Source organism: Clytia hemisphaerica, unplaced genomic scaffold, assembly GCF_902728285.1.
Source record: "Clytia hemisphaerica strain Z4C2 unplaced genomic scaffold, Clytia hemisphaerica genome assembly, whole genome shotgun sequence".
Lineage (NCBI taxonomy): Eukaryota > Metazoa > Cnidaria > Hydrozoa > Leptothecata > Clytiidae > Clytia > Clytia hemisphaerica.
The window spans coordinates 2,494,712-2,521,036 of NW_027104175.1; the positions used below are offsets into that span (position 1 = coordinate 2,494,712).

The 26,325-nt window shown below is 35.8% G+C and overlaps 3 protein-coding genes across 3 annotated transcripts; all 3 read right to left on the bottom strand.

Moving 5' to 3' along the window:
- Positions 1–890: 890 nt before the first annotated feature.
- On the bottom strand, positions 891–4,049 carry LOC136814500 (major facilitator superfamily domain-containing protein 6-like). Its single transcript, XM_067071055.1, has 3 exons — positions 3,936–4,049; positions 1,837–3,584; positions 891–1,199 (listed from the first exon to the last, which is right to left on the bottom strand). The coding sequence occupies exons 2-3, from the start codon at positions 3,560–3,562 to the stop codon at positions 973–975; spliced, it is 1,953 nt and encodes a 650-aa protein (XP_066927156.1). The 5' UTR covers positions 3,563–3,584; positions 3,936–4,049; the 3' UTR covers positions 891–972.
- A 1,360-nt stretch (positions 4,050–5,409) lies between these two features.
- On the bottom strand, positions 5,410–8,629 carry LOC136814520 (von Willebrand factor D and EGF domain-containing protein-like). Its single transcript, XM_067071080.1, has 7 exons — positions 8,621–8,629; positions 8,389–8,499; positions 7,811–8,080; positions 7,334–7,448; positions 6,356–6,722; positions 6,043–6,104; positions 5,410–5,732 (listed from the first exon to the last, which is right to left on the bottom strand). The coding sequence occupies exons 1-7, from the start codon at positions 8,627–8,629 to the stop codon at positions 5,470–5,472; spliced, it is 1,197 nt and encodes a 398-aa protein (XP_066927181.1). The 3' UTR covers positions 5,410–5,469.
- LOC136814501 (von Willebrand factor D and EGF domain-containing protein-like) lies at positions 7,991–25,268 on the bottom strand. The gene is made up of 16 exons (XM_067071056.1): positions 24,931–25,268; positions 23,927–24,100; positions 22,875–23,081; positions 21,586–21,648; positions 20,208–20,458; positions 19,682–19,777; positions 18,387–18,562; positions 17,207–17,354; positions 16,777–16,914; positions 16,067–16,258; positions 13,971–14,206; positions 12,734–12,900; positions 11,269–11,570; positions 10,216–10,513; positions 9,052–9,188; positions 7,991–8,080 (listed from the first exon to the last, which is right to left on the bottom strand). The coding sequence occupies exons 1-15, from the start codon at positions 25,109–25,111 to the stop codon at positions 9,103–9,105; spliced, it is 2,715 nt and encodes a 904-aa protein (XP_066927157.1). The 5' UTR covers positions 25,112–25,268; the 3' UTR covers positions 7,991–8,080; positions 9,052–9,102.
- Between the last annotated feature and the right edge of the window lie 1,057 nt (positions 25,269–26,325).

Consider the following 26,325-nt stretch of genomic DNA (forward strand, 5'->3'; position numbering starts at 1 on the left):
AAGGCAGAAAGTAGCCAGTACCAATTCCTACAAACCAATTTTTTTTTCTATCTCTTTGGTTAAATCACAATAAAAAAGCGATTTTCGTCTAACAGGCAACAGGCTAGGCAGAAAGTCGACCGTCTAAAGTAGACGCTAATTGACAAGTTTCATAAAATCAGAAAAAATGAAGAGGAGTAAACTGGCTTAATATGCAGGCACAACGGAACCTTATCAAATCCGTTAGGTACTTGGATTGAGGAAATTTAAGTGATTTTATTGACGAAGAGGAAAATTTCGGGTTTTTGTGAAAATCTAGTACGGCGGCCGCCGTTCCTGCCGTACCCGGTGAGTCTTGCCTCCCAACTGTAATAAATAAGGACGAAAACAACGTTGTTTGTGACAATATAGAAGATTATATAGAAGAAATTGTGATGAAAAAGCTCAGTATGGGTTCCGATGTGAGGGTACTCCGGGCAGAACGCTTAGGGTGGTCGGAAAGAAGAAACCATTTAAAGTCACTCTCGTCCCCATGATAATTTGCAAAGGGTATGTGCAGTGTATCAAAATTCTGATTCTAATTTATACCAAATATTATAGCTCCATCTAATTCTGCATTATCTATTCAGATAGAATTCTCATGTAAAATCTTCGTGATGGCTCATTGAGATAATTTATGAAATTCTTGAGAAATAAGGTTTACTGGTCTGTTTAGCTGAGCTTTTTTTACTATAAAATATTCGGACTATAAACTTAGAGGCGGATAGTAGAGTAACTTATGTTAGACTGATTCTGATACATGTTGAGTTTGGTTGCAATCCCTAAGATTTGTCGGTTCTCTGGGATTATTTCCTTGAAAATGTGACATTCAATACATTCAGAGGAAAAGTAAAAATGCTACTAGATTTTTTGTACTTGTTCAGACTTTAAATTCTAGAAAACATTAAAAACCCCAAAATATCATTGTAAACTTTATTGTTCCTAAACATCAATCTATTCGACAATGTTCGTCTTGTTTGCAACATCCTCTACTTCATCCTCGGCAAGACGCTTCTTTCGTGATGCATAATTATTGATGAGCCAAAAGATTAATAAATGAAGTAGTGTCAGCACGCCAAAAATGTTGAAAGTTGCAGCTGCTCCGAGACTGGATACCATAAAACCTCCAATCAGTTCACCGATTCCGTGACCAAGTCCCCAATGAATACCGTGAAGAATTCCTATGGGAAAAATTGTAATATACATTTTAGTATTTAACACTTATATAAAATTTAGTGTGATGACAAAGATATTCCTGTGCCTGAATCAGTCCACTAAAATTTTCGAATTCGAGTTTATTAGAAACGCCAATTAGAAACCATTGCATTATCACTGTTAATTCTCTCTAGTTTAGACAACAAAAGTAGGAGTAGATAACTGGCGATGTTGGAAAAAAGGTTTGTGTGCCTTTCATGGTATTTTCATGCCTTGTTTAATTCAAGTTAACGTAAAGAAGTCCCGCGAGGTGAGCAAAAGCTGGCTCCCTGTGAATGTCCTGTAGAAACGTCGTCTGTACTCAAGTGCTTCGATACGCAGCATCGTTGATGATGAGATAGTATTATCCTATTACATAGAATTCTTGTATACGCTACATGCTATACCCATTTACATTTAGTTAATTTTTAGCTACTATCCACTTCTTGATGACATGCAACGTTGTTTCAACGTTTATATAGTGTTTATTTACAACGCCTAAATAACGTCAGATATATGGCGAAACAGCGTTATTTGTCAGAGTCAGACAGGTGTTGATTGAACCCCCCTTTCTCAAAATGTTCACCCTTTTATACATATCAGAATGAGAATTAAAATTCAAACCTTGCATGGTGGTTACGCTTTCTGGTGCTGCATTGATGCCAACGTATGACGTCATTGCAGCCCAAGCCGCAGCAGTGGTTACCCCAGAGAGGGGCTCCGCAGCCAACACATACCAGGGGCTCGTTAACAATCCATAGTAAAAGAGTCTCAGTGAATAGCAAATCAAAGCAACATAAAGGACGCCGAAATGAGTCAATCTTTTAATAAGCTCGGACGAAAAGAAATAGACGGTGACTTCAGAGATACAATTGACAGCTGCAATAATACTGAACAAGATCTGAGGTGCACCAATGTCTTTCAGATACCAAAACAAAAATGTCTTAATGACTGACATTGTGATACCAATGAAGAAGGAAGTTGCAATGAAGCTACAGTATGTTGGATCCTTCATTAGTTTCAATCCGTCAATGATTCGTTGTGTTCTTGATGTTTGTTGCTCTTCACCAGACTCTTCCTTATTTTCTTCGAACTGTAAGTTCCAACCAGAGAATAAAGAAAAGATTAAGAAGCCACTGAAGATATAGAATGAGGGGTAGTAGTTGACTTCTTTGTTGATTCCTGGACATAATGGAAGTGTACTGATGAGGGCACCGACCGCAAAAGCTGTAATACCCCATCCGAAGGAACCCCACATTCTTTGGTTCCCGTATTTGTGGGTTTCAGCAGTTTCCCTAAGCTTCCGGATGGTAGCAGTATCAACGATAGTGATAAGGGGGCACGAGAAGAGAGTGGCAACGATGGTTACTGTCAGTAGATATAAGAAGATTTTTGAGTTGTCTGATTTTCGTTCTTTGTTTCCTGATTGGTCGAGACTTAAAGTATCAATACTGTTAGCTTTGGCAGCACCACAGATTGTCCATGGTGCAAATGCGTGTCGTACTGTTCCATGCCATGTTTTCTCTGAATAAATATCTTTGGTATCATCATCCTCCATGTCATCACCGCGTGATTGTCCTGTCTCTGAGAAAGAGACTTCTGGTAGAAACTCATCATTTGTTCCAAAGAATGCAACACCTGAGGGCATATGAAATAACGGATCGCTCATTAGTGTTGGAGTGATATCTGCGAATAAATAAGGTATTTGAGACTTTATGGGGAATGTTGTTGCATTATATTTGATGGAGGACTTTCTGTTGATATTGGATTTCGATGATGAAGATTTCTGCTCAAGATGAAGTTTATAGTGATTATAATTTTGAGATAAAACACTTCGTTTATGCATGTGAAACATGAACGGGTGGTGGGTTGAGCCATGTGTTGTGCTGTTCCTTGCTTTACACAGATTCTTAACTGGTGCCAACGAGTATGCAAAATAGCCTCCTATATAAGCTAATAGCGAGATGACAAAGATGAATTTCGTACGTCTTGATTTGTCCGCGATGTAGCCCCATAATGGTGAAAACAGGAATGAAATAAAGGGTTTTAATCCACTGACAATACCAACTTGACTTGGATTCAAACCCAATTGTTTGAAAAATAAAACAAGGTAAGGTATCAGTGATCCGTTCCCAGCGAAGAAGAAGAAGTAGAAGAGCTTGGAGGGTAGTAAACTATAGTTTATGCCACCGCTACAACAGACACACTCTTGTTGAATTTCATCTTTTATTGATGTTGTATCATCCATATTGTGAGCCTCCTGCGCCTGTTGTTGTTCTTGTCTGGTTGCGGTGTCATTTTCCTTGTTTTGTTGTGCTTTATCTTCACTGCCTACTCTGTTTAGACACATCTTTTGTTGTCCAGAGTATCACCTGGAAAGAAATAACGAAGGGTCATGATCTATGAATGCTCACAGCTGCTAGTCAAAGGAGTGCAAAAGGTCCAGAAAAAGATAATAAAAAAGTTACTTATAAGGGGACTTATAGATGATGAAAACTTGCGAAAAAATCTGAAGAGCATTTAAAGATCAAATCAAATAGGCTGAGGAGAATGGATCGATAATATACACGCTTTTTTATAAGAATGGTGTTTTTTCATTTCATCATGGATATTCTTAACTTTTTGCGAAAAATCATCCTAAAATGGTGACTAGACTTTAAAACCAGTGGAATTAGTAAAATATTACTAGACTTTAAATGAGTAAGCAAAATGCTATAACGTACCTTGTTCCAGGAACTTCTAATATCTTTTCCCTGGGTAATAGGTAGCCGTCCTGCAATTTTTTTCTTGTTTTTTTTTAATTTAAAGCTGCTTTTCTCTTTATAATTTTGTTTACTAGTAAATGAATACTTTTGATAAAAATATCTCGAACAGCAGAAACAAAGAAAATCACATTTTGGGAATGATTTTTAAATCTCTGGAAATTTTTTCGGCTGCTGTAGAGCCCTACAAGAGCATTTAATCTTTATAATCTCCTTTGAAGAACTTCTTGAAAATCAAATTTAATCACAATTCATTCAAGAAACATTTGTGCTTTGTGAAGTTTTAAGGTCTATTACTTATCTCAGAATATTTGTATAATATTTGGGCTTTTCCAAAACATATCCTTGAAGATATCACAAATCCAAGGGCACAGTGCTATCTGAATATCCAGAGAGTCACACCTCATAAGAAAGGTATTATCCAGGGGGTTAGAGAAATAGATAAGAGAGGAAATACAGGGTTCAGGGAAATAAACAAGTGAGGTTATACAGGGGGTTAGGGAAATGAACCAGAGAGGACTTAAGGGGGGTAGGGAAATGAAAAAGTCAAGAGAGGATATACAGGGAGTTTGGGAAATAAACAAGAGAGGATATACATTGGGTTAGAAAAATGAGCAAAAGACGATATCCAAGGGGTACATGACAAAAGGCCTGGATAGACTCAAGTAAATTCAGTCAAATAATTTTTTACAATCTCGGAAAATAACGACAATAAGATATAAAATATTTCATTGCAATATTTCAATTATAACAAAAAATACCATTTACTTGAGCTCTAAGCACTTATTAGGGTTTTTGTTTTTTAGGCTAAAAGTTGGGGTGTTCAATGAATAAGAAGTAGGCTAAATCATCGTTTTCACTATACCTCTTTAGAGCAGAGCGTCGTGTCCAGAGTAGAGTTGGTATTATGATTGAGTTAAACATTGATGTGTTATAGAAGTCTAAATGCCGGTCTCCACTTTCGCGCGACATGAGTGAAAACTTTTTGACGGTCCTTGGTCTGTTAAAAAATAAAGTAATTCCTGGCCGAAATTGACGTAACGGATGAAAAAAGTAGAACTTCCTTCAACTTTTCTTTTGTTCGCACGAAACCTTTTTATGACGTAACCTTTTCTTTAGGCAAAAAAGGTTTAAAAAACTGTCGCCCATTTCGCGCAACAGTGGAGACTGGACTTAAGAATTATTTATTAATTATAAGAGTTTGCTCGAGAGTTTGTATCTCTTATGTTGAGGAGATATGATGTCTGAAATAAAAAATCCAGGGGGTATAGTTTTCGAGTTTCAAAAATCCAGGGTAATCGCCTTTCCCAAGAAGACATCCTCAATATAAAGGGCGTACAAATTTTTTCTGGAATAGCCAAAGAAGACAAATAAAAGTTTTCTTTCCTAGCACAGGCTAATAGGGCTAGCTTCCATAAGTAAAATGAGTATTTGAGTTTCACAAAACATCTCCTTAGAAGAAACTGCATACAAGTTTGGTTATCTTCCATATATCTTAATCCTCTTTTTTCATACTTTTGTTATCGATACCTTCCACTGGAGTAACTTTTCCAGAAGCGGATGTCCCTTCAACAGTTTCCACAATCAAAGACATCTTTTTCATTCTCATGTTAGAAGGGTCGTTTATAACACGTTTCTGTTTCTTGCTTCGACAACACAAATATAAAGCAATCATTAAGGGGACCAAGAAAACGACTCCAAAAACAGGGCCGAGGATGAGTGCCAGATCGGTACTTTCACCAACATCTCCAGCATTACCTACAATGATGTATTTTAATGATTATTTACAAGCCTGTCCCACAATCTGAAATTGTAAGGCATTTTTCCCACTGGGGAAAAAATTGTACAGTGGTGTCATTTTTTTTCCATCCGAAGAATCGTTTGAACCATACAATGTAAATCTTATTATTTTGAAAAGCTCAGGGGTGGGTGGCTAAGCATTTAGGTCTTGGTAATATAAGAGTTCATTGATGGTAACAGATAACAACCTTTGAACTCCATAACGTCCTACACAATATTTTAGGTTTATTATCGCTATATTACTGTTTAAAGTTAAACTACATTTTACCTTTATTTTTTTCATTGTCCTTTTCAATTTTGCAGGTTTCTCCTGGTAAAGGTTGGTCACACCTAAGGAAAAGTTCAATATTAAGCTTCTTGGAGCCCAGGTTCTCATTTACATCAAAAACCTCTAGGGGCCACCTATAATTTTTTTAGGGTCGTATACTACACACCATTAAACACATGCACAGCTTTGAGACACATGTTTTTTTGGTGTGACCAAGTTTGTACAGTACAGAATACATAGTCATACATTTTTTTCAAAGCGTTGCTCAAGAAGTCTAACTCAATATCTTCTTTCGAAAACTTAATAGACTTACTTCTCCCCAGTGCATCCTTGTGGACAAACACATTCTAATTGCATTCGATCAGTCTCATTAAATCGACAAGAACCACCATTCAATCCTTCACAAGGACATTTCAGTGCCTCAAATGTGAATTCCTTGTCTGTGAATGCACCACAAATATCAGTAGCACGGATAGTAACTTGCGTTTCCCCAATTTTAGTTGGTTTATAGGATAAAAGTCCAGAAGTAGAGCTGATGGCAAAGCCGTTTGATTCACCAACAGTACTGTAGGTGATTTGATTTTTCCTCTCTGGATCTTCTGCTAGGATGACGTAATGATTGACTTGATTTGTGATGGCTATGTGGTTTGTTTTGTTTTTGAATGTCGGTGGAGAATTTTCTATGGATAAAGTTTTAGCCATGTTTAAAATTATTAGATTTTCAATTCAAAATCGTTTACGTATTTTCTGTAAAATATCTAAACAGTGTCAATCGATCGAAATGGGCTATTTCATATTATCTCCATACAGAGGGCTATACTAGTAATCCAAAGAGAAATTTCCCAAGGGGTCTAAGACAAGTTTTTTTCATTCTTTCAAAATGTTATTCTAAAATTTCCAGTGGCTAATAAAATTGATTTTAAGTTCGTCCACCCTAACTTTAAGGTATGAATCAAAAATTTTCCAAGGGTATTTTTTGCAAATTTTGCTATTTTCCAGTGGATTCGCACATTATCAAGAATTATTTTTGAATTTAAGAGGCCCGTCCAAGCCTGTATGGTTTTTCAATGAAACAACCTAAAAGGCGATCGAACCAAATTAAACGAAATTGGAACTCAATCGGAATACAAATTTTCGGTTATAGAGACCTTGAATAGTTGTTTTTTTTTGCACCTAATACTCGAATTTCAAAAAAATACAATTCGTTTAATTCAATTTATTTGATTATCAATCAATTTCGATCAAAACAGTTGGGATATTTTTTACTTCCTATTAAAACAACAACGCCTACCCTTCAAAGTTTTATTGACAAAACTATTGGTTGAGGGATCACACATTTTGCACCAGTTATTTGGATAATCTTGTCCAGCGTTAAAGCAGTAACCATTGATATTGCAACTGTCATTCTAGATAAGACATAGTAAAGATTTGGTTGAAAGCACAAGAACCCTGTAAGTTGAGCTAAGTTTCATTCTTATAATAAACGTTAATAAGTAAACATCTTTTTCCTATCCTATGTCCCAGGAAGTATACTCCACGCTTTTCTCAAATACCTTGCAAAATTTTACTCATTTTTGCCTACGTTCTTAACCTTCCTGTAAACGTTTTTCTGCTGACCCTATGAATGTTGATTGGTGCAACAATTCTGACTGTATCAATCTAAGTTGGTTGCTGCCCGAGGTTCAAGAGATAAATCTATATTTAACAGGGCTCTATCCAACAGATTTGACCATAGTCTGTTCACAAAATCTAATATCTAAACACTTACCTTTCGAACACAAATTGGAATGTTATTGGCATTACATTGCAAACATTTACTATCGTAGACGATGAAAATTGATTCATTGGTTGAATATTTGACTCCATCATTAGACATTGCGATGGAGAAGCCACCCATTGGTTTTCCTGGTGAGCCATCAATATCACCCGAGATTTTCAAATCATTTTCAGGAATTTCAACCACAAGCTCAGAAATGCTGAGCAAATATGCATCATGGTAATCAATATCGTTGGTCTTGATATAACCCGTGTCTGTCAACTATGTAAAAAAAGGAGATTATGATGGTATTGTATTGTAAATTTAGGAAGAGACTATTATTAGTTCGAGTCGGGAAGCATTCCAAAGAATTTCATTGCCCTTTTGTTTTGCATCGAAAAATTCCAAAGTAATAGTAGACCTTATGGGAGCACAATCAGTTTGTAGAATCGATATTTTACGTGGATAGCCCAGTAATCTAGGACTTTCAGTCAGTCTTTCGATTGTTTGCACGGGGTCCACGGCTAGCCGGCTCGGTTATCTATAAACTGAACAGAACATTGGAAGGAGCTGGAATTCGAACCGCGAACCTCAGGTTTAAGACGCTGACGCCTTTGATCACTTGGCCATCGCTCCTTGTATAAGGCAATGCAATGATTGTGGACGATGACTGGCCTCTCATTTATAAAAGATACTCGCTCCTGTATTGAGAAAAAGTCTAAGATTCGTTAGAACCGTATTTGCTATGGTTTATACAGCCTGCAAAATCGAGTGCGTCAATCAGGTGTGAACCTCAATTAAACAAGACCAGCATATTTTCACCTCATCCATGGTGTATTGTGGAATTGATTAGCAGCACATATTTATTGTTACTCTTAGTTACCTAATAGCCGGGGGGGGTTTGGAATAAGCGGGGGGTTCGGAAAAAATCTCAAAACTTAATAAGGGGGGGGGTTGGAATAGAAATGTCCAGTGTGGAAAATTATCGAAAAAGAGGCTAATACAGCAGAATTATGGCAAAAGAGAGAACTTTCAAAAGAAAGTTTCCCAAAAATCAATAAGCGGGGGGGGGGGGGGGTTGGAATAAGAATGTACTGGATGGAAAGTTTTCGAAAAATTGATTAGCCCCCCCAGCTATTAGGTAACCGAGAGTAGTTTTTTTGGAGTTTCTGTATACCTTCCCTCACATCTCTGATATTTGCGTTTTTTTTCAAAATATTTTAATGCTATTTACAATAACCTATCATACTTACATCAATTTTAGTGGATCTGCTTTTCAAATTATCTGTATCCAAGAAATTGAATCAAATGATTCGAGCACGCAAACAATCACGTTTTCGAATATCACATAAACCACCATTTGATATGCCTCTAACTGTTGGAGGTAAACCTAGATGACAAAAAAGAAAGTCAAAAATTGGCTAAAGCCCAAAATTCGTATGTCATGAGTTCTAAAGATGAGGCTTTTCGAAGATAATTGTTTGAATTAAAAACTAGAACTAGCCGTAACTTTCATTAAGGTACCACCGCAGCAAAACGAACACATAGAGTTGAATTTGCGTTCAAAAGGAATGATCTTAGCCCTACAGTAATTTTTGACCTCTCATCTGAGACAAAATTCTTTCAAATGCTAGCAAATGTGTCAAGGGAGTGATTTGCAGTCTTCTTAGAGTGACATCCGTGCCTTGTCTTACACGTTTTTTATAAGAACAATATCATAAGAATACGAGGCTGAAATTTGGCCAAAACCTAAGAACAATTTAAGAAGAATCTGAACCTCAGGTTTCAGAAATTACTGAGAAGTACATGTTTCCATTTTAGTTAATATTGACAAGGCTGAAAAACTCAAATAAATTTAAGAGCAGCCTAAGCCAGAATCATATGACTTACTGGTTTTTCCTATAAAAAGCGTATATATCTGAAGATACTGCTCTTCATATGTTATTTTACTAATGTACACGTTTAGCAACATAACTGTCCGAATGCTTTGAGTAAAGTAATATCTTTAACCTATGAAGAGCACTTAATAACTACTTGTGGTATAAAAAGGGAATTTCCCAGAAAAGGGAATTTTCTTAGATTCATTTAACCCTCCAGGGATAAGAAAAAACAAACTGACATTTCAAAATGAGTAATCAGATCAAAATAACTCCGGAAAAGTCTTTTTGATGACGATAAAACAATAGAGAGACCGTAAGATAAGAATGCTACCGTTAAGCGGAACTAAATACTGGAAAGCACGCGCAGAATTATGAGATGTTTGCCCAACTTCCTTATCCGTGAAGCTATGAATGCTATCCTCAGAAGCTTTAGGCTTCCTCCGGTGGCAATTAGAGAAATTTAAAGACTTTCTTAAAAGCTATAAGTTAAAAGCAGGACTTAAATTGAAGTAATCTTTCAGTCATTTTCTGTCATACCTTTTTCCATTGAGCAATCGGTTGACGTGAAATTGGCATTACAAATACACGTAGAATTGACGCATGCGCCCTGTCCACTGCAATCATTCGGACAAAGATTTTCCACTAATATTGGTGGTGGTATAAAAACAGGTGGGCCCGTTTCATCTTTGTCAGTCGTCGAGTTAGCCTTGGTCCCATTATTATTTTGAGGCGTTGAAGTACTGTTTTTGGTGAATTCTTCGATCACAACAAATTTACATAACGCAGTGAAGGAGTTTTGAGCGGAAGATGTTGATGCTTTAATGTCGTCTGTAATCTATAAAGTAAGATCTGGAATCTCAATTTGGCGTTTTTAATGGAAAAAATTAAGAAAATCTAGAGTGAAAGATTGATTAAGTGAAAAAGTGAACGATTAGCGCCTTCCTCTTAATTATTGTTACAAAATAGTGAAGAGGCTGACACTTGATCATAAACCGTTAACTCCTTTAGTCCTGGAGGGGGGACTGAAATTTAATTTTTCTTCGAAGCCACGGTATAACATCAACTTCAAATGTAGTTTTCTCGGCTTTGGCTAAAGTAAAATAGGTCAAGGTTGCGGGTCCGCTGGGAAGCTCTCTTCAAGATCTCTTTTTTTAGCGTTTCACTTGATTAACGCCTCAATCAAAATCACTGGCAACCGAAAGAATGATGAATGAAAAAGTTCATCAGAGCTGGGCAGTAACGATGAGAGACTGAGTTAATCTATCTAAATACAACCCCTTCCCATAGACCCGGTAGGACTTTTTCAGATTGTGGGGGTGAAAATAATGAACCGAAACTCGATGGGGTTTCTCATATTCAGCTTGGGATTTAAATTCCATTGTTTTCAAGTCAAAAAGTTTCTTGTAGGGATTGGAAAATTAGCATAATGTTTTACAGCGAGGTTTGGTTTATTTGATCATTTTTAGTAGGGATAGTGCATAATTTTCCACTGGGGACGAACTTTTTGCCAATTTTGCCCGGTATGTTCAGGTACCAGCGGGTCTATGAGAAGGTGGTGTCGAAATGTTCATCAAATACGACTTGACTTACCTTAATATCCAAGACACATTCATCTACTAAAGTTGTAAAATCCATATCTGGATACATTCTTAAGCAGGCTTTTCCGAAAGTTGATTGTGTGATTGCTATGTTACATTCATTATAAGCTACTTGTTCGGTAGTACCACTTTTTGTTGGGAATTTTGGATCAGAAGTAATGTTGACTTGTGGTGGTTTGTATGTGTATGGTTCTTCGTCATCACTGGGTACAATCAGAATGTTGGGATTTGATCTTCTTTTTCGTTTTTGATTATTTTCATCTTGCACCGGTTGACAACCGTCAATAACACCATCTTTAGAGATTTAAAGGTTGAAATTAAAAAACACCGACCTTCTCTTCCAGACTCAAATAAATTGAATATGAGTGACTTAAAGAACTTTTTAGAAGTCCCTGGCAAATGGTATGGTACGGAGAGAGGGTTTTTGTTGAATTCGAGTGTTTTAATTGTCAATGGGTTTTTCTTATTTTGGGGGTGAGGAGTTCTGCCTGTGGTTACAATGTAGTTGCGTCCAAAGAATAGTACTACGGATCCGAAGGGTTGGTCTCTTACTAAGGTGATCGTTGACCATGACCATAGTCATTATAAAAAACCCCACTCTGGCAATCTATTGTTTTAGCTTTTTGTTCAATTTTCTTTTATTACAAACAAAAGACAAGTTGCGATTTGCATATGATCACGTTACCAAAATCTCCTCTTGGGATTGATCTATTTTCTAATCACATGATCAAAAAGTTTGCAAAATAAATCGATTTTGGTACGTAAGCTCTATCTTTTAGCAATAAAAAGAGACAAAAGCTTTCCAAACCAGTGTTTTTCTACTGACTATGCCATGACTAACTCGCATGCGCACTCACTCAGCACTCAATTGTCAACTCATTAGTAAGCACCTTAAACTCTTAAAATCTCTTATTAAATACCCTATTACCAATTTAGGTTTTAAAAAAACCTTGTTCCTGTGCATTTCTGGGCTTTATTCTACCTTCTGACGGACGTCAGAGAATATGATCTGGCGCTATTGGTAAACGTAAAAAAGCCACTAATACTCTAAAAACCGGGATTTTTTATCTCGTTTCTTAGTGAGTTTCAGTTTGATGATTTCAAGAAACAGAAGTCTTTCAAGTCCTTTTGACACAAGCTCGATTTTTTTGCTACTGCAAGAGCTTCGAAAGTTTAAAGTGACGTCAAAAAATCGAATGTTTACAGCCCGAAAACCCGGCTCCAACCATTCGAAAAAGTCACAAAGTGGAATAGACGTTAATTGCGCAGCAAAAATTGGGGGGACGTCTAGTATAAGCCACTAATACGCGGTAAACGAGGTTTAGATTTCAACCAAATAAGCAATAGACTGGCCAAGGCCTTTAAAAACGCTACGTTTCTTTATTTTTAGATTCTTCCTTATCGAGCTAAACATTTTGAACTGACTTCGAATTGAATATCAAGTTAAACTTTCTCACCGTCAGGGTGAACCTCAACTCCATTCTCAGTCCATTTTGGTACATTTTTTACCACTTCATTGCACTCAATTTCTGATCCAGATTTACACCGACAAAATTTCTTCCTTGATCGGGCACAGTCTACTTGATCGGGTGTGAAGAAAAATAAACTGTCACCTGGCCCTAACCTTAAATGCAAAGGATAAACGTATAAGGTATTAGGTTTAAAGACCTGAAGTGGCTAAAGAAGAATATTCAACCTTTCTCAAGCAAGAAAAAGTGAAGCCTTGTGCGAAAATCTATGGAAACCTATGAAAAGACTTGTTATGGGAGTTTTGTATAAGGTTATATACTTTTTATCTAAGTACTTATAAATTTGAAATGGAATTTCAGATGGTAACTTATAAAACTCATACCTCAAAGAGGTCACGTTTCATGTTTTTTTTTGTCGCAAAAATATAATTTCACGTTTTTCACGTTCAGAGAAATTCTTTTTATTTGAATTGCGACTTATGCTGACAAGGCAAAATCAAAATAATAATTTTTCAAAATTTATGCTCATGCGGGGCGCTGGGGAGAGAAAGTTGTTATTTGTTTGAAATCACTGTGCAATATGGCATATACAGGGTGTCCCGAAAAAATCGAGTTCGAACATGATTCTGAGTAGAAGGTTATTGCGTGTTTTTAACAAAATGTAAGAAAATATATACCAACAAATTAATTACAACAGTCATTTACAACAGTCATTTATGATTAAAAAGAATTAACTTTCTTTACAATTTTCAGGACTTTAAAGTTATTGGGAATTGTTTTTTCTAAAAATTATTCATAAAAGATGTCTCATGACAATTGATATGACACATAGAGAAACTTTGATAAACATTGCAAATTTACAGGGTGTCCCTAATTAAAGTGTCGAGTTTGAACATGCGATTGAGTAGAAAAGTTTGTGTGTGTTATCGCTAAAATATAAGAACGTTCTCCATTACACAGGCTTATTACAAAAGGTAGTTACAACGTATAAATTAATCGTAATGACAAAGAAAAAAGAGGGAGAGCTTAAAATACAATTTTGTGAACACACACATAAAACTTTCTACTCATAGTTGTGTTTCGACTCGATACTTTAATTAGGGACACCCTGTAGTGACACACAAGAACTTTCTTTCTATAGAAGTGGTACGACTCAATACTTTTATTCAGGACACCCTATTGGAAGGTTTTAATGCAAAGTAGAATGATTTGAGAATAAACATACTTCCACTCATTTGTGTACTCCAACGAAGCAATAACATTTTCATACGATTTGAAAACTGTTTCCTCATCTTTACTCATCAACTCGTCGTCTTTTTTCCCATTGGTGTTTCCACACAGTCCGAAAGTACGATTTTGATAATCGGATGGTGTTTTGATATACACATTACAATACGAAGGATTCCAACCACCACTGAGATGCCCTCGAAACTCGATTGTTACTCCATCTGGAGTTACAATCTAAGAGTTAAAAAAGTTTTATCCAATAACGATGATGCACAAAACAAACTAGATCATCCTTTAACCAGTCCGTAGTCCGTATATGAAACCCTGGCCTGGAAGCTTATTGTTTTAACTTATTTTTAGCTTTTTCCTTTGTTATTATCAAAAGATAAAAATCGATTTGCTCATTTTTGGATCACGTTACCAAATATTCCTCTTGGGATTGGTTTAAGATTTAATCACATGATCAAAAAGTGAGCAAAACACTAATTTCTTAACGTAAGTTCAACTAAGAAACAATGGAAAGAAACAAAAGGCTTCCAGACCGGTTTTTTTTTTAATATGGACTACTCTTGTCTCCCGAATAGACGTCCCCCCCTACTAATTGCTAAGAGACAAAAAAATCCATCCCCCCGCTCTTATTAAGACCCCCCCGCTAATTAAATTCAAATAATTAAAAATTTTATTACAGTGTAGATAGACCTTAAATTTGTTTAAAATTTTCTTTTTCTTAGTATTGGTTCTTATTTTACGTGTTTATTTGTTAAAGTTTCTTTTTTGTTGTTGAAATTGATATCAGTTTAAAAAAATTCTGTTTTCAAATTACCCACCCCCCCCCCCCTCTTATTCCATCCCCCCCCCCCCCCCCGCTTATTAGAATTTAGAAAATTTTCCTACCCCCTGCTTATTCGGACCCCCCCCGTCTATTCGGGAGACAAGAGTATGATGTGACTTTTCCTTGGTACATATTGAAAATCCATTCCTTAAGTTCGACTCGGATATAACATGCATAAGCGGCGAAAATTCACTTAGTATCCCTTTAATCATTGATTATTAATATCCCTTCAAATATCTCCTCGGATAGGTACGGAAGCCCATTGGTGCCATTTAGATTTCCCTTTAATCTTTTAATGACGAATCTAAAAAATTTACGACGAGACTAAAATTTTGACAACGAAACTAAAAAATTGACGACGAAACTAAAAACTTGACGACGAAACTTTAAAAAAATTGTTACTCCGTTTCGTCGTCATAAAAATTGACGACGAAACTGAAAATAAATTGTTACTTAGTTTCGTCGTCGAAAAAAATCAATAACGAAACTGAAAAATATTTGAAAATGGTGACCCTGATGGTTGCAAAATGGAAATATCATCAGTTCTGATTCTGAAGATGGATTTGATAGTTCTGGTGAATACAATGCTGGCAATGATGAACCTTAATGATGTGATGGTGGAGATGGTTGGAATCATCGGTGGAACTAATCAATAGTGCAAATGATGGAATCAATAGTGCAAATGATGGAATCAATAGTGCAAATGATGGAATCAAAGCTATAGCATGATAAGATTATGGAATCCACAGTGATTTGCGATATTGATTGATTCCAATGATTCCATTGACACCAGTATAATTTCAATTTCATCTCCACCATCACATCCTTATTCTGGTTCATCATTGTCAGCTTCTCATTCACAAGAACCTTCTTCACCAGTATTGGATTTGCCAGAACTATCAAATCCATCTTCAGAATCCATAAAAATCAGGTTATTTCTATTTTCCAACCATCAGGGTCACCATTTTCAAATATTTTTTTGTTTTGTTGTTGATTTTTTTCGACGAAACGAAGTAACAATTTATTTTCAGTTTTGTCGTCAATTTTCTAGTTTTGTTGTCAAATTTCTTAGTTTCATCGTCAATTTTTTTAGTTTCGTCGTTAAAAGAATTAAAGGAAAATCCAAATGGCACTAATGGGCTGCCGAAGATAAGAGATTATTATTTTTGGGTTATGTTTCTTTTTATACTTTTTTGAAATTGTCATGAACTTTAGGATTTCTCCCAAATATTTATTACCTTCTTATAAAAATTTTCACTTACATCATAATATAAACCATTATAACCTTTCAACTGAATAATTTTCATTGCTGGATTGAGTTTCTTTTTACTTGGGAATTTAGGAGTCAACCCACCACGACACGTATCTAGTATAATCACGTCATCGCCATATCTGATAGCAATACCACAGATGCAGGTTACACTTGTACCGCATTGGAAAGTTCTCATGTGTACCTAAAATGCAGTATAAGGATTTTACAAAAACTTATTTCACGGCTCACTACTGCAGAACCACGAACCCGTTAGTGGATGCCAGCAGCTAAGGAAAATATTTAGCTCAATTACTCTAAAACTCCTAACCAGTTGTTCAAACCAGTTTTTTAAAGGTCTATGGTTCACCTACTTATAAATATGAACAAACACTGTCTACCTCACACCTAACCTAACACGACCAATAAAAAAGTTTTTAGAAGTTTCTTGGCCAAAATATCAGTGTCAATTTTTTTCGGAAAGACAACAACGTACTTACTAATTATAACAGAGGGTGCAGTAATTTTATACGGAGGCACCCGTAATAGTCTGTGCAATCTTTACTGTTTAAAATCAAAATTAGTGGCAAATACCCGTTCTTTTAGGGGTCCCGTATAACATTACGTTATAAATATCGCGAATATGGATTAAAATCTACAAATCAGACCGTACAAAATTTGCGTAGTAGTTAGGATCTGTTCGGAGATGACCTGTTTACTCACTTCAACTCTACCATATTCCGTTCCCATCATTGCATAGTCTCCTGCATGGTAAACATGATAATATAATCCATCAAATGTGGTTATGTGTGGATCTCCTGTAGCTGAGCATTTCTTTGCTGGTGCCTTCTCTATATGTATCTGGAAGAGATCCAAAAAATAAAATGTTACTTATCAGCTGTGTTTGCCAGCCTGTATATTTAGCCAGCATTGTTTTGATGGTGGCTTTTCTACATATTTCTGAAAGAGATCCAGGTGGTGATAGATACCGTGATCACCACAGCTTAGATTTTTCTGAAAATGAAGCTGTGGAGACGGACTGTAAGATTTTTATCGCGCATGTCTCAATCAAATTAATATCCGAAGAATCAAAAATGGAGAGCACATATCCCAATGTTGAGCTCAAGTAGATTATAATAATTTTGATTCTTACTGCAACTTCATGCTGACTTCTCTCCCAATCCATCAAATCTGGTGATACATCAATTCTAATAAACATAGTTTCTTTTTTACCATTATTGAAATCGGTTCGTCTCACTTTCAATTCCCATGCATTCTCTTTGCCAACATACTCTCCCGTTCTGTTAGAGAAAAACGTAAAAGTGAATAAATCAAAATACTAGGTTGGCCTGAATCGTAAACCTCTATAGATATAATTCCTATATTTCTATAAGAAACCCTTTTCGCTAATGGATGAGCAGAGGCCTAGTACTAGTGCCGTAAATGTGTTGCACGATCTTGTAGAAAAGTGCTATAACTTTCATTTTCACTGGAGAGATCTTTTGATCTTAGGAGGTCATCACTGTGAAGAAATTTTATTATAAAGTTATAATGCAAAGTTAATAAGTGATTGACCCCAAAAAACAGCGAAAAACTGCAGAAAACAGCGTTTTTAGACGTCAATCAGCTTATAACTTGGTTTGATATCTTTTGACTGAATGATTACTTTTGAGAATTTTTTTCACAGTCTTGACGTTCGATGATCAAGGATTCACTTCAGTGAAAATAATAGTTATAGCACTTTTCTACAAGATCTTCATTTTTTTGTTCGTCATTTTCTCTTTATTTTTAGAATTTATTCAAATATTTTTTTATTTCAAATTTTTCCACTCACTAATATCTTTCCAATGATACCAAATTTATAAAGATTGAAGAATTCCTTCAAAAGTTATAGGTAAAAGAAAAAAGAGTGCACACTTATCGTGAATAGACTTTAATACCCCCATCAGTAATGATCCAGTTTGCGTAAAATAAACTGTTAAGGGACAATTTGGAACCAAGACTAAATCCTTCAAACACGAATGACTTGTATTTATGTTCAAAACTAACCAATGTACCGAGTCGAAGGCTTATGTTACGACAATTTTATTTCAAGGGCACGAACAAAAAGAAAGAGTATAAAAAATACCCTCTAATTGTACCAAAACATTTTCTGAAGTCGAAGTTTTTATGCCAGCTTGAAGTTTTTGGATTACAAAAAATGTTGTGCGCTGGAAAGGCTGGAGCAATATTAGCCTATAGTAGATCTTACGGTTTTTTATTCTACGCAATAACGAAGAAACAGAATGAAGAATCTTGGTTTTTGGTGAGTTACTTGCTAGAGGAATATATACCTGTTAAAACATTTTTGGCAATCAGTTGGGATAGCCACATCATTGGATTCATAAAATAAGACAGTGATTGGACATCCTTGTGGCCAATCTTCAATATAACCGATATCAATGGTCGAATAAATTCTTATGGAGTGCACTTCATCCATTTTTTTAAATGTTAATGATGCAGGCTCGACCTAAATATTATTAATTGTTAGATTGAATGAATACCTTACCGGTAAAATTTCCTCGGTCAAAAAATATGTTTGTTATTAAGATGATTGGTTTTTACTGAATTTATTTTTTCCTACAAGGTATATGAAAGATCGTTTCTTGATATGCAAGATTACATCATTTTCTGTATCGGAAAAGACCGAAATTTAACCCATGAGAGTTTTTGCAAGACATGGGTCAATTTCCGTTTTTTTGGGTATTTTCGATATGAAAAATGACGTAATCTTAACTTACGCATATCAAGAATAGGAGATATTTTGGGAATTGTGTAATAGTAGTTTTCAGGGAATTTAAAAGCTAAGTTACAGTGCTGACATGATTGTAAGTTTTGATAGGGTCCCTTAAGGCCGGTCTCCATATTCGCGCGACATGAGCGAAAACTTTTTGACGTTTTTGTAAGGTCATTGAGCGGTTGAAAAATCAAGCAATTCTATTGGTCGAAATTGACTTAACAGTTAAAAAAAGTTGAATTTCCTTCAACATTTATTTTGTTCGCGCGAAACTTTTTTATGACGTAATCTTTTTTTCAGGCAAACAAGGTTAAGAAAAAAACTAGCGCCCATTTCGCGAGAAAGTGGAGTGCTGGCCGGCCTTCATTACTGTCATGTGAGCATCGCAGTTTGGTTTTCTTTGAAATCTAATCTGTGTGGCGACAGACTATATGAATTTTATCGGAAAATTATAAAAACTATTTGTCGTCACAGTGCAATATCCATACTCACGGTCCATTTAGACCCAGGGGGGGGGGGGGGTACTTGGGCAAATGGAGGATACGGTATGTGCCACTCTTAAGGCATCTTTTTTGGATTTCCAAAGTCTTGCTAAGGGCAGGAGAAATAGGAAAATTTCAACTTTTTACTCCCAGAAAGTTCGAAATTTGGTCAAAATTGGTGAAGTTTTTCCCGGTAAGGGTCGTAAAATCCACAAAAATTTTTTCTCCTTTTTAGTCCCGGTAAGGGTCCAGAGGTCGAAAGTTGGGCGGTACCCCCTGTCAGCTCGCAACCCTAGTACCCCCCCCCGGGGGATTGATTTAAATACCTAAGACATTGTAACTACTAATTCATATGCGTGGATGTCCATACCTTGATCCCTGCGAATTTGAAGGCAGTCCGTTGTGGGTTGCTTTTTCCAGTAATATTCAAAAGATTGTCGTAATATGAAGAAACTTGACAGTAGAACTAAAATTGAAATACAATATCGAAAATTATGATATAAATATACTACCACACTCGTCATCGTGTGTTCTAGGCGTTATTTACGCTAGAGAAACGACACGTTATAAAGACAACTGCTCAAACAACTACAACCACTTCAGCTGCTCCAAACAATTTATAGCTTAGAGCTGGCTCTATCAGTAAGCATCAAAAAGCTAGTAATGCGTAAGGAACAAGGTTTATATATTACATGATTTTTTTATGAATGATTTTGAAAGACCCTTATAGGGATTGCCTAAAATATGTAATTCTGGACAATTTATTACTTTGCAGGAAGAAAACGTCTAAGTTTTATTAACAAGATAACCAGGAAAAAAGCTATAGGCCTTCTTTCATAATGATTTATCCATGCGGACGAGAATGAAAGGAGAGAATGGAGAACAAAGCGATATACCTCGTTACTCAAAGAAAACAAAGGATTTGTTTGCGAGTTCTCCGCAAAAGCTTCATTCTCTGTACCAGCCAAAATTTTGGTTGCAACTAATTTACCATATAAACCTTCAACTAGTTCGTTGCCTTGATAAAATTCAACTTGATGACGCACAGAGGCTGATGTATCAGTTGAGTCTACTTTGCAAATAAGTCGAATTTTATTATTCACTAGTTTGATGTCGATGGTTGGTACTTTGGTCTTTGGGTAGTTATCTGTAAAAAGAAAAAAGATACCCAAACCTAGCCGAATCTTTTTGGTGGGATTTTTTTCGATCTCATGCTGGGATTAGCATATATAGACTAGTACAGTGGGTGAAAAGTCATTTCACCCACTGGTGCGACCGCCCTGAAAAAATTTGATTAAACTCATTTTGATTTTTATAATTATCTTTCCACCTGTCTGTTTGATTTTTGAGACTAAAAATTTGCAAACTAAGTAAAGTTGCTTAAAATACCAATTGATCAAACCGGAAAAATCTCACATTTTGTTAACTTAAGAAGTCAATTAATTACTCAATAGTTCGGCAACACGTTTTTATTAGAATATCTTCCTCCAGATTATTAGAAAGGCGAGTTGGCGAGATTTTAATAAAAATAAGCCCAATGTAATATGTTTTATTTGCTAATATTGAATAGTACACTAACTGCCATCGCCTAATTTTAAAACCCCTTGTAAGAACTAATTACCGAAAGGTAATCTGACTTCAATAAAGAGTTATTGATTTGATTCTTATAAAGTAGATGCTTATAAGAAAAATAAATATGCTCATCTTTTTCGCCATCCTTTGTTTACTTTGTAAGAACCAATTACCAAAAGGTAAATTGCCTTCAATCAAGAGTTATTGATTTGATTAATGTTTTCAAATTGTTTTCAATCAAAAGTAATTAGATACCCGAGAGTATTACACGTTAAAAACTATTGAGTGACTTGCAAAAGTTCTTTCCCGCGTTTTATTAAATTTGGTCACGCGGTTAATATATTACGGAGGTAATCGAAATTGTTATTATCTCCTCAGTATTGCACTCATATGCGACAATTGGCCTACCGATTTCGAGAAAATGAGATTTTTCACCGTATACAAAACTGGTGAGACCGCCTTCAGGGCGGTCGATAATTTCGTAGAAGGTTGACCTTTCTGATTATGTCGGTATCGGATGATTTGATCTGCTTAAGGCAAGATTAAACTATGTTTTAAGTTTGACTTGACTTGAAATGCCACAAGCCGAAGGGGCTATTGCGTCTGGTACAATGATATTAGCAAACAATTTCTCTAATTTTTCGATAATGAGATCACTAAAAAGAGATGGAGATTAAGCAAGAGAAATTCAATATTAGTTACCTGTGCAGCCGGGGGTGAAACCATTCGGTGAAATGAAGCCATCCTTGCATCTTGTTTCCGAACCTAAGAAGTATAAACTTGTGAATTTCTTTTTATTCACATTTTTGGGCTGCAAAATGCGTACTTTGTAAAAAACTATTCGAGCTTGCTCAAACTTAGTAACTTTTTTACACAAACTTTTGGAGATTTTCAAAAATCTGTGAGGAGTTCGATTAGTTCGATTAGTTCGATTGAAGAAATGTTTGATTAGTTGGATTAGTTCAAGAAGAAGCCTTCTTACCGGGGAAAATTTTGACCAAATTTCTTTCCATTTAGGAGTAAAAAACAAATTGAATTTTCTTATTTTTTGAGATGGTACACCATAGTTGAACTAGAATTGGCAGATTTTCAATTTTCAAACTTACTCGAACTTACTCGAACTTACTCGAACTTTTTACTTACTCTTTTTAAAAAAAAAAATGTTATGAGCTCGAGTAATTTTTTTACTCGGACTTTACTTGTTTGGGGTCTGAATTAGTAGCTTTTATCGAAGAAATATCTTTGTTAAAAATTTGGGCTATTTATAGAAATGAATTTTGATGCCATGTCCTTCAAGAGTGCCAAAAACGTAAAAGACAGTGAAAGTTTGCAAAAACCCAAGTGTTCTTTCATAGTACAAAATTCAGCGGACATGGATTAATTGAGACCTACAATCAAGGTCATAATATTTGAGAAAAAAGGGAAATACACCGGGAAGTTTTTGAGCCACAATCGATTTGTAAGTGCTCTAAAGTAGGTTGGAAGGGTATAGTTTTAACTCTGAGACTTAACATGAGACTTAAGACCTAGGACCTTTAGGATCTGAAGATCCAAAAGTTCAAAAATAGTACAATAAGGCTAAGAATATAGCCTATAAGTCTGCCAACCCCTTCCAAATTGAAATATTCGATTGCATTAAAGAGATCCCGCAGGAACTTTAAATCTTGAAAAACGTTAAAATAAACAAAATTCTCAAAATATTATGACCTTTATTGTAGCTAGGGTGTTTATAAGGCTCCTAGAAGTACCAAGTAGATGTACTGATGAATAACGATATGTATGTTAACATGTTAGTAGTAAAATAAAAGAGTAATTCTCAATCCGCAAAACAGGGAAAAGGAAGGGTAAAGAAGAGTAAAAGAAAATCCAGAATAGAGTACGGACCCAGCCCAGCTGGCACACAACGTTGTTTCAACGTTTATCTAACGTTGTATGGACGTTGTGAACGTTATATAAACGTTGAAACAACGTTGTTTGCCATCTGGGAGTACCTGCACAATATACCATCGGACAACGTGGAACAGCAGGTAAATTGTAAATGAAGAATTCTTTATCATCTTTTTCATCTTTACATTTCTTGATTTTTACATCCCATGGTTTGGTATAACATCCTTTGCATACGACTGCTGTTTTCACAGTTTTTATTTCTCCAACTTTTGTTGGGTTTGTTCCATCTAACCAGACGGACCTCTTTGCACCTAGAAATAATCGATAAGTGGTGTTTCCCATTAAAGATGAAATGCATACGCCTGCGCTCTACCTCCGTATCACCTTTTAGAAGATAGTCCAAAAGAAATCTGTTCACATATAGTCCGGGCATATAGTAGAATGTTCCTAATAATCAGCTGGTTTAAAAAAAATTAAAATCTTTAGATTGCTTCGTACATTTTAATCGGTTTGATCATTCGATACTAAATTAGAGACCAAATTCTTACTTTGAGTTAGAAAATTCGAATCCGGATCCTAATTCCGTATTCCATGATATTCTATGACGTAATCTTTTATACTACCTAAAGGGAACTTATTTTGGCGGGAACTAATTTTGGCGAGCAGCAAATATCCTAAAAAAATTTATTTTGGCGGGAACTTATTTTGGCGAATAGTGAATTTTTTTAATTTTGGCGGGAACTAATTTTGGCAAATGACAGCGTAAATCTGTTCTATTTTGCCTTATTTTGAGCAATTTTGATGAATTTCAGGGGTTATTTAGGCAAGGAAACAAAAAAATGGCGAGTAAGCAAAATATTTAATTTTGGCGGGAACTAATTTTGGCGAATTTTGTCTAAACTCGCCAAATCCACCAAAATTAGTCCCCGCCAAAATAAGTTCCTTTAAGGTAGCATCAAAAACACCATCTGCTTGCAAGAAATCTTATATTGTTTTAACTTGAAATCAATAGCAAATTGAAGCTCTTAGATTAGGGACGAAATGACTGTCTTTTGAGCTACAGAAAGACTCTATCATTTAAGGTTCGAACATTCCGAAGGCAAAATATTTCAAACCATTTGATTATCCCCTTAAGTTTGCCGGACAGTATACTCACCGCACGCATTCAATTTTGGTGCTGTCGTTGGCATTTCGCCACCAGCACCACTCGTGAATTGATACCAAGTTGAACGCATGCGTAAATCACACTTAAATTGTTGGCTGTTTTGGTCAATGAAATGTCCAGTACTTCTCTGTTCATCATTGATCTCAATGTGGCAACCACAAGGATCTAGAATGAATCACAATATAAAGGGATTTAAAACACTAGTAAAATTATTGCCATAAGACCTTGACGAAGCTATCGTCTGGTAGAGTGATAGTAAACGCAAAGAAAAATATATGCGCACAGTTTACAGCCGGCAGATAAAATTGTGAGACTTTTTGAAAAGATACCCACGAATTAGCCCGCCTAGAAAAAGTTTTTATGGCAAAAAACTGACGCTGTAGGTAAAACTCATCGTCCCTAAAATAATTCTATAAGTGTGCTTGTCTGAAGACAAAAAACGCTACAAAGCCACAGGTAGTATAAGGAGCATAAGTGGATGCTAACAACCTTGATAGTTTACTGTTTAGGGTTAAGGGTAGAGAAAGTGCACTGGAGGTCAGGGTTTTGAGAAGATATGATTTTAAAGGCTTCATATTCGGAAAAAAAGAGAAAAATTACAGTGCAGAGTTTACAGCTATCACGGCAGTTTATGAAAAAAGAACAGTGGTAATGCTTGGAACAAATATCTTAAACATCTACATCACTGCACACTCCACCAAGTGGCCAACCACCGTTTTCAAAATCATCCCGTCTCCTAAAATATTCCCTTCTGGTGATCTTGTTCATAGGGACGTCTACCTAGTGTCTGATGACCTTTTCTACCGGTAAGTCTCTCCTCTCCCACAAAAATCAATGGTGTGGTTAACAAGCCTCCACCACAAACGTTGATATTGCCCCCCCCATATTAAGGGGAAGGGGTGGACAAGCAGTTCAATCCAGGATTGTAGCTATTCGTAGAAAGGTCAGAAAAATTCCTTTCCAAGTAGGGAAGAAATTCCTTAAAAATCTCTTACCTATGAGACACCGACGTCCTTGATCAACAATTGTCTCATCCAATAAGCATTTTCGTTTCCGATATTTATCACATCCACTACAAGTTGACCATGCTCCCCAATTATTTTGACAGGGATCATCGTCTGCCTGCGCGTGCGCCAAAAATACAGCAAATGTCACCACAAGTAAGAAAGCCTTCATAGCTTTCCTTACTGATTACATACAAATTAAGCCGATTGGAATTTTTCAATTTGTCGTTAAAACTTGAGCCCAAAAATATATATTCCCTTTTATCACACTCGATTTAAACTAGATCTGAAACTCAAACCTGAAATGTATAAATCTCAAAAACTTAAAATGAAACTTTGTGAAAATACATGTTTGTACTTACTGGGTGTAAACAAACGATTTTCTCAAATACTTTGTATAAAAGGTATCTGTAAGCAGTTTATTAAAAGGTTTTATTGTATTAGCATTTTATATTAAAAACTCTATAGGATTACAAGGACGTTGATTTTAGAATCCTTGACGTGGAAAAGTTTTAAAAAGTACTGAAAGTCTTGATTATATCGTTTCATTAGTTTGAGACTTACAGTCTAACACATGGCTTTTTTGTTTGCGTGGTGAATCTAACAGATTCAATTTTCGTCGTTCTTATGGAAAAGTTTGATTCTTATGATAAACATAAGAAAAGGTTTTCTCTGAAAGCCTTTCATCATTAGCATTTATGCAGATATTTGATACCCAAAACAAACAATTTTGTAAATACCCCTTTCAGTTTTGTATCTCCTTTAGTCTAAGAAACCTCTAAACTGTTTAAATACCTCATATTGTAGAATTATTTGAGATCTCGAATCCGGGGGTAGTGATAAATAAAGTACGATGAACTCATTTATCCCTTTAACAGCTCACTATTTTGAACCCATTTTCTCTAACCAGTCGGCACACAACGTCAAAACAACGTCCATTTGACATTCATAACGTCCAAATAACGTTATTTGAACGTTAAAACAACGTTGTGTGCCAGCTGGGTAATTAAAGATTATCCTCATTGTGGATAAGCCCTTTGCTAAGACACTTTCTTTAATACGAACTTCCCCGATATTAAAATAGATTAGATTCTAAGTTCAATTTCGAATAAACAAGAATCTACTGTAGATTCTCTCCCAGTAGAACGCTTCCCAAAACTGCTAACAACCCAACAAAGAATACTTTTCTTGATCTCTTGAACCTGTAGTTTTGAAATGAGAAGGCCCCTTGCTTACTAACAAACATGAGCGTAAACAAACAAGATCAAGCATGAATGTCAACAGACGTCACCAAAGGAAAGACACTTCATTTTTTGGTTATTTAGAGCATCGACAATCCCCCTAGAAATGCACTGTGATGAAAGACGATTTTAGAACCTTATCAAA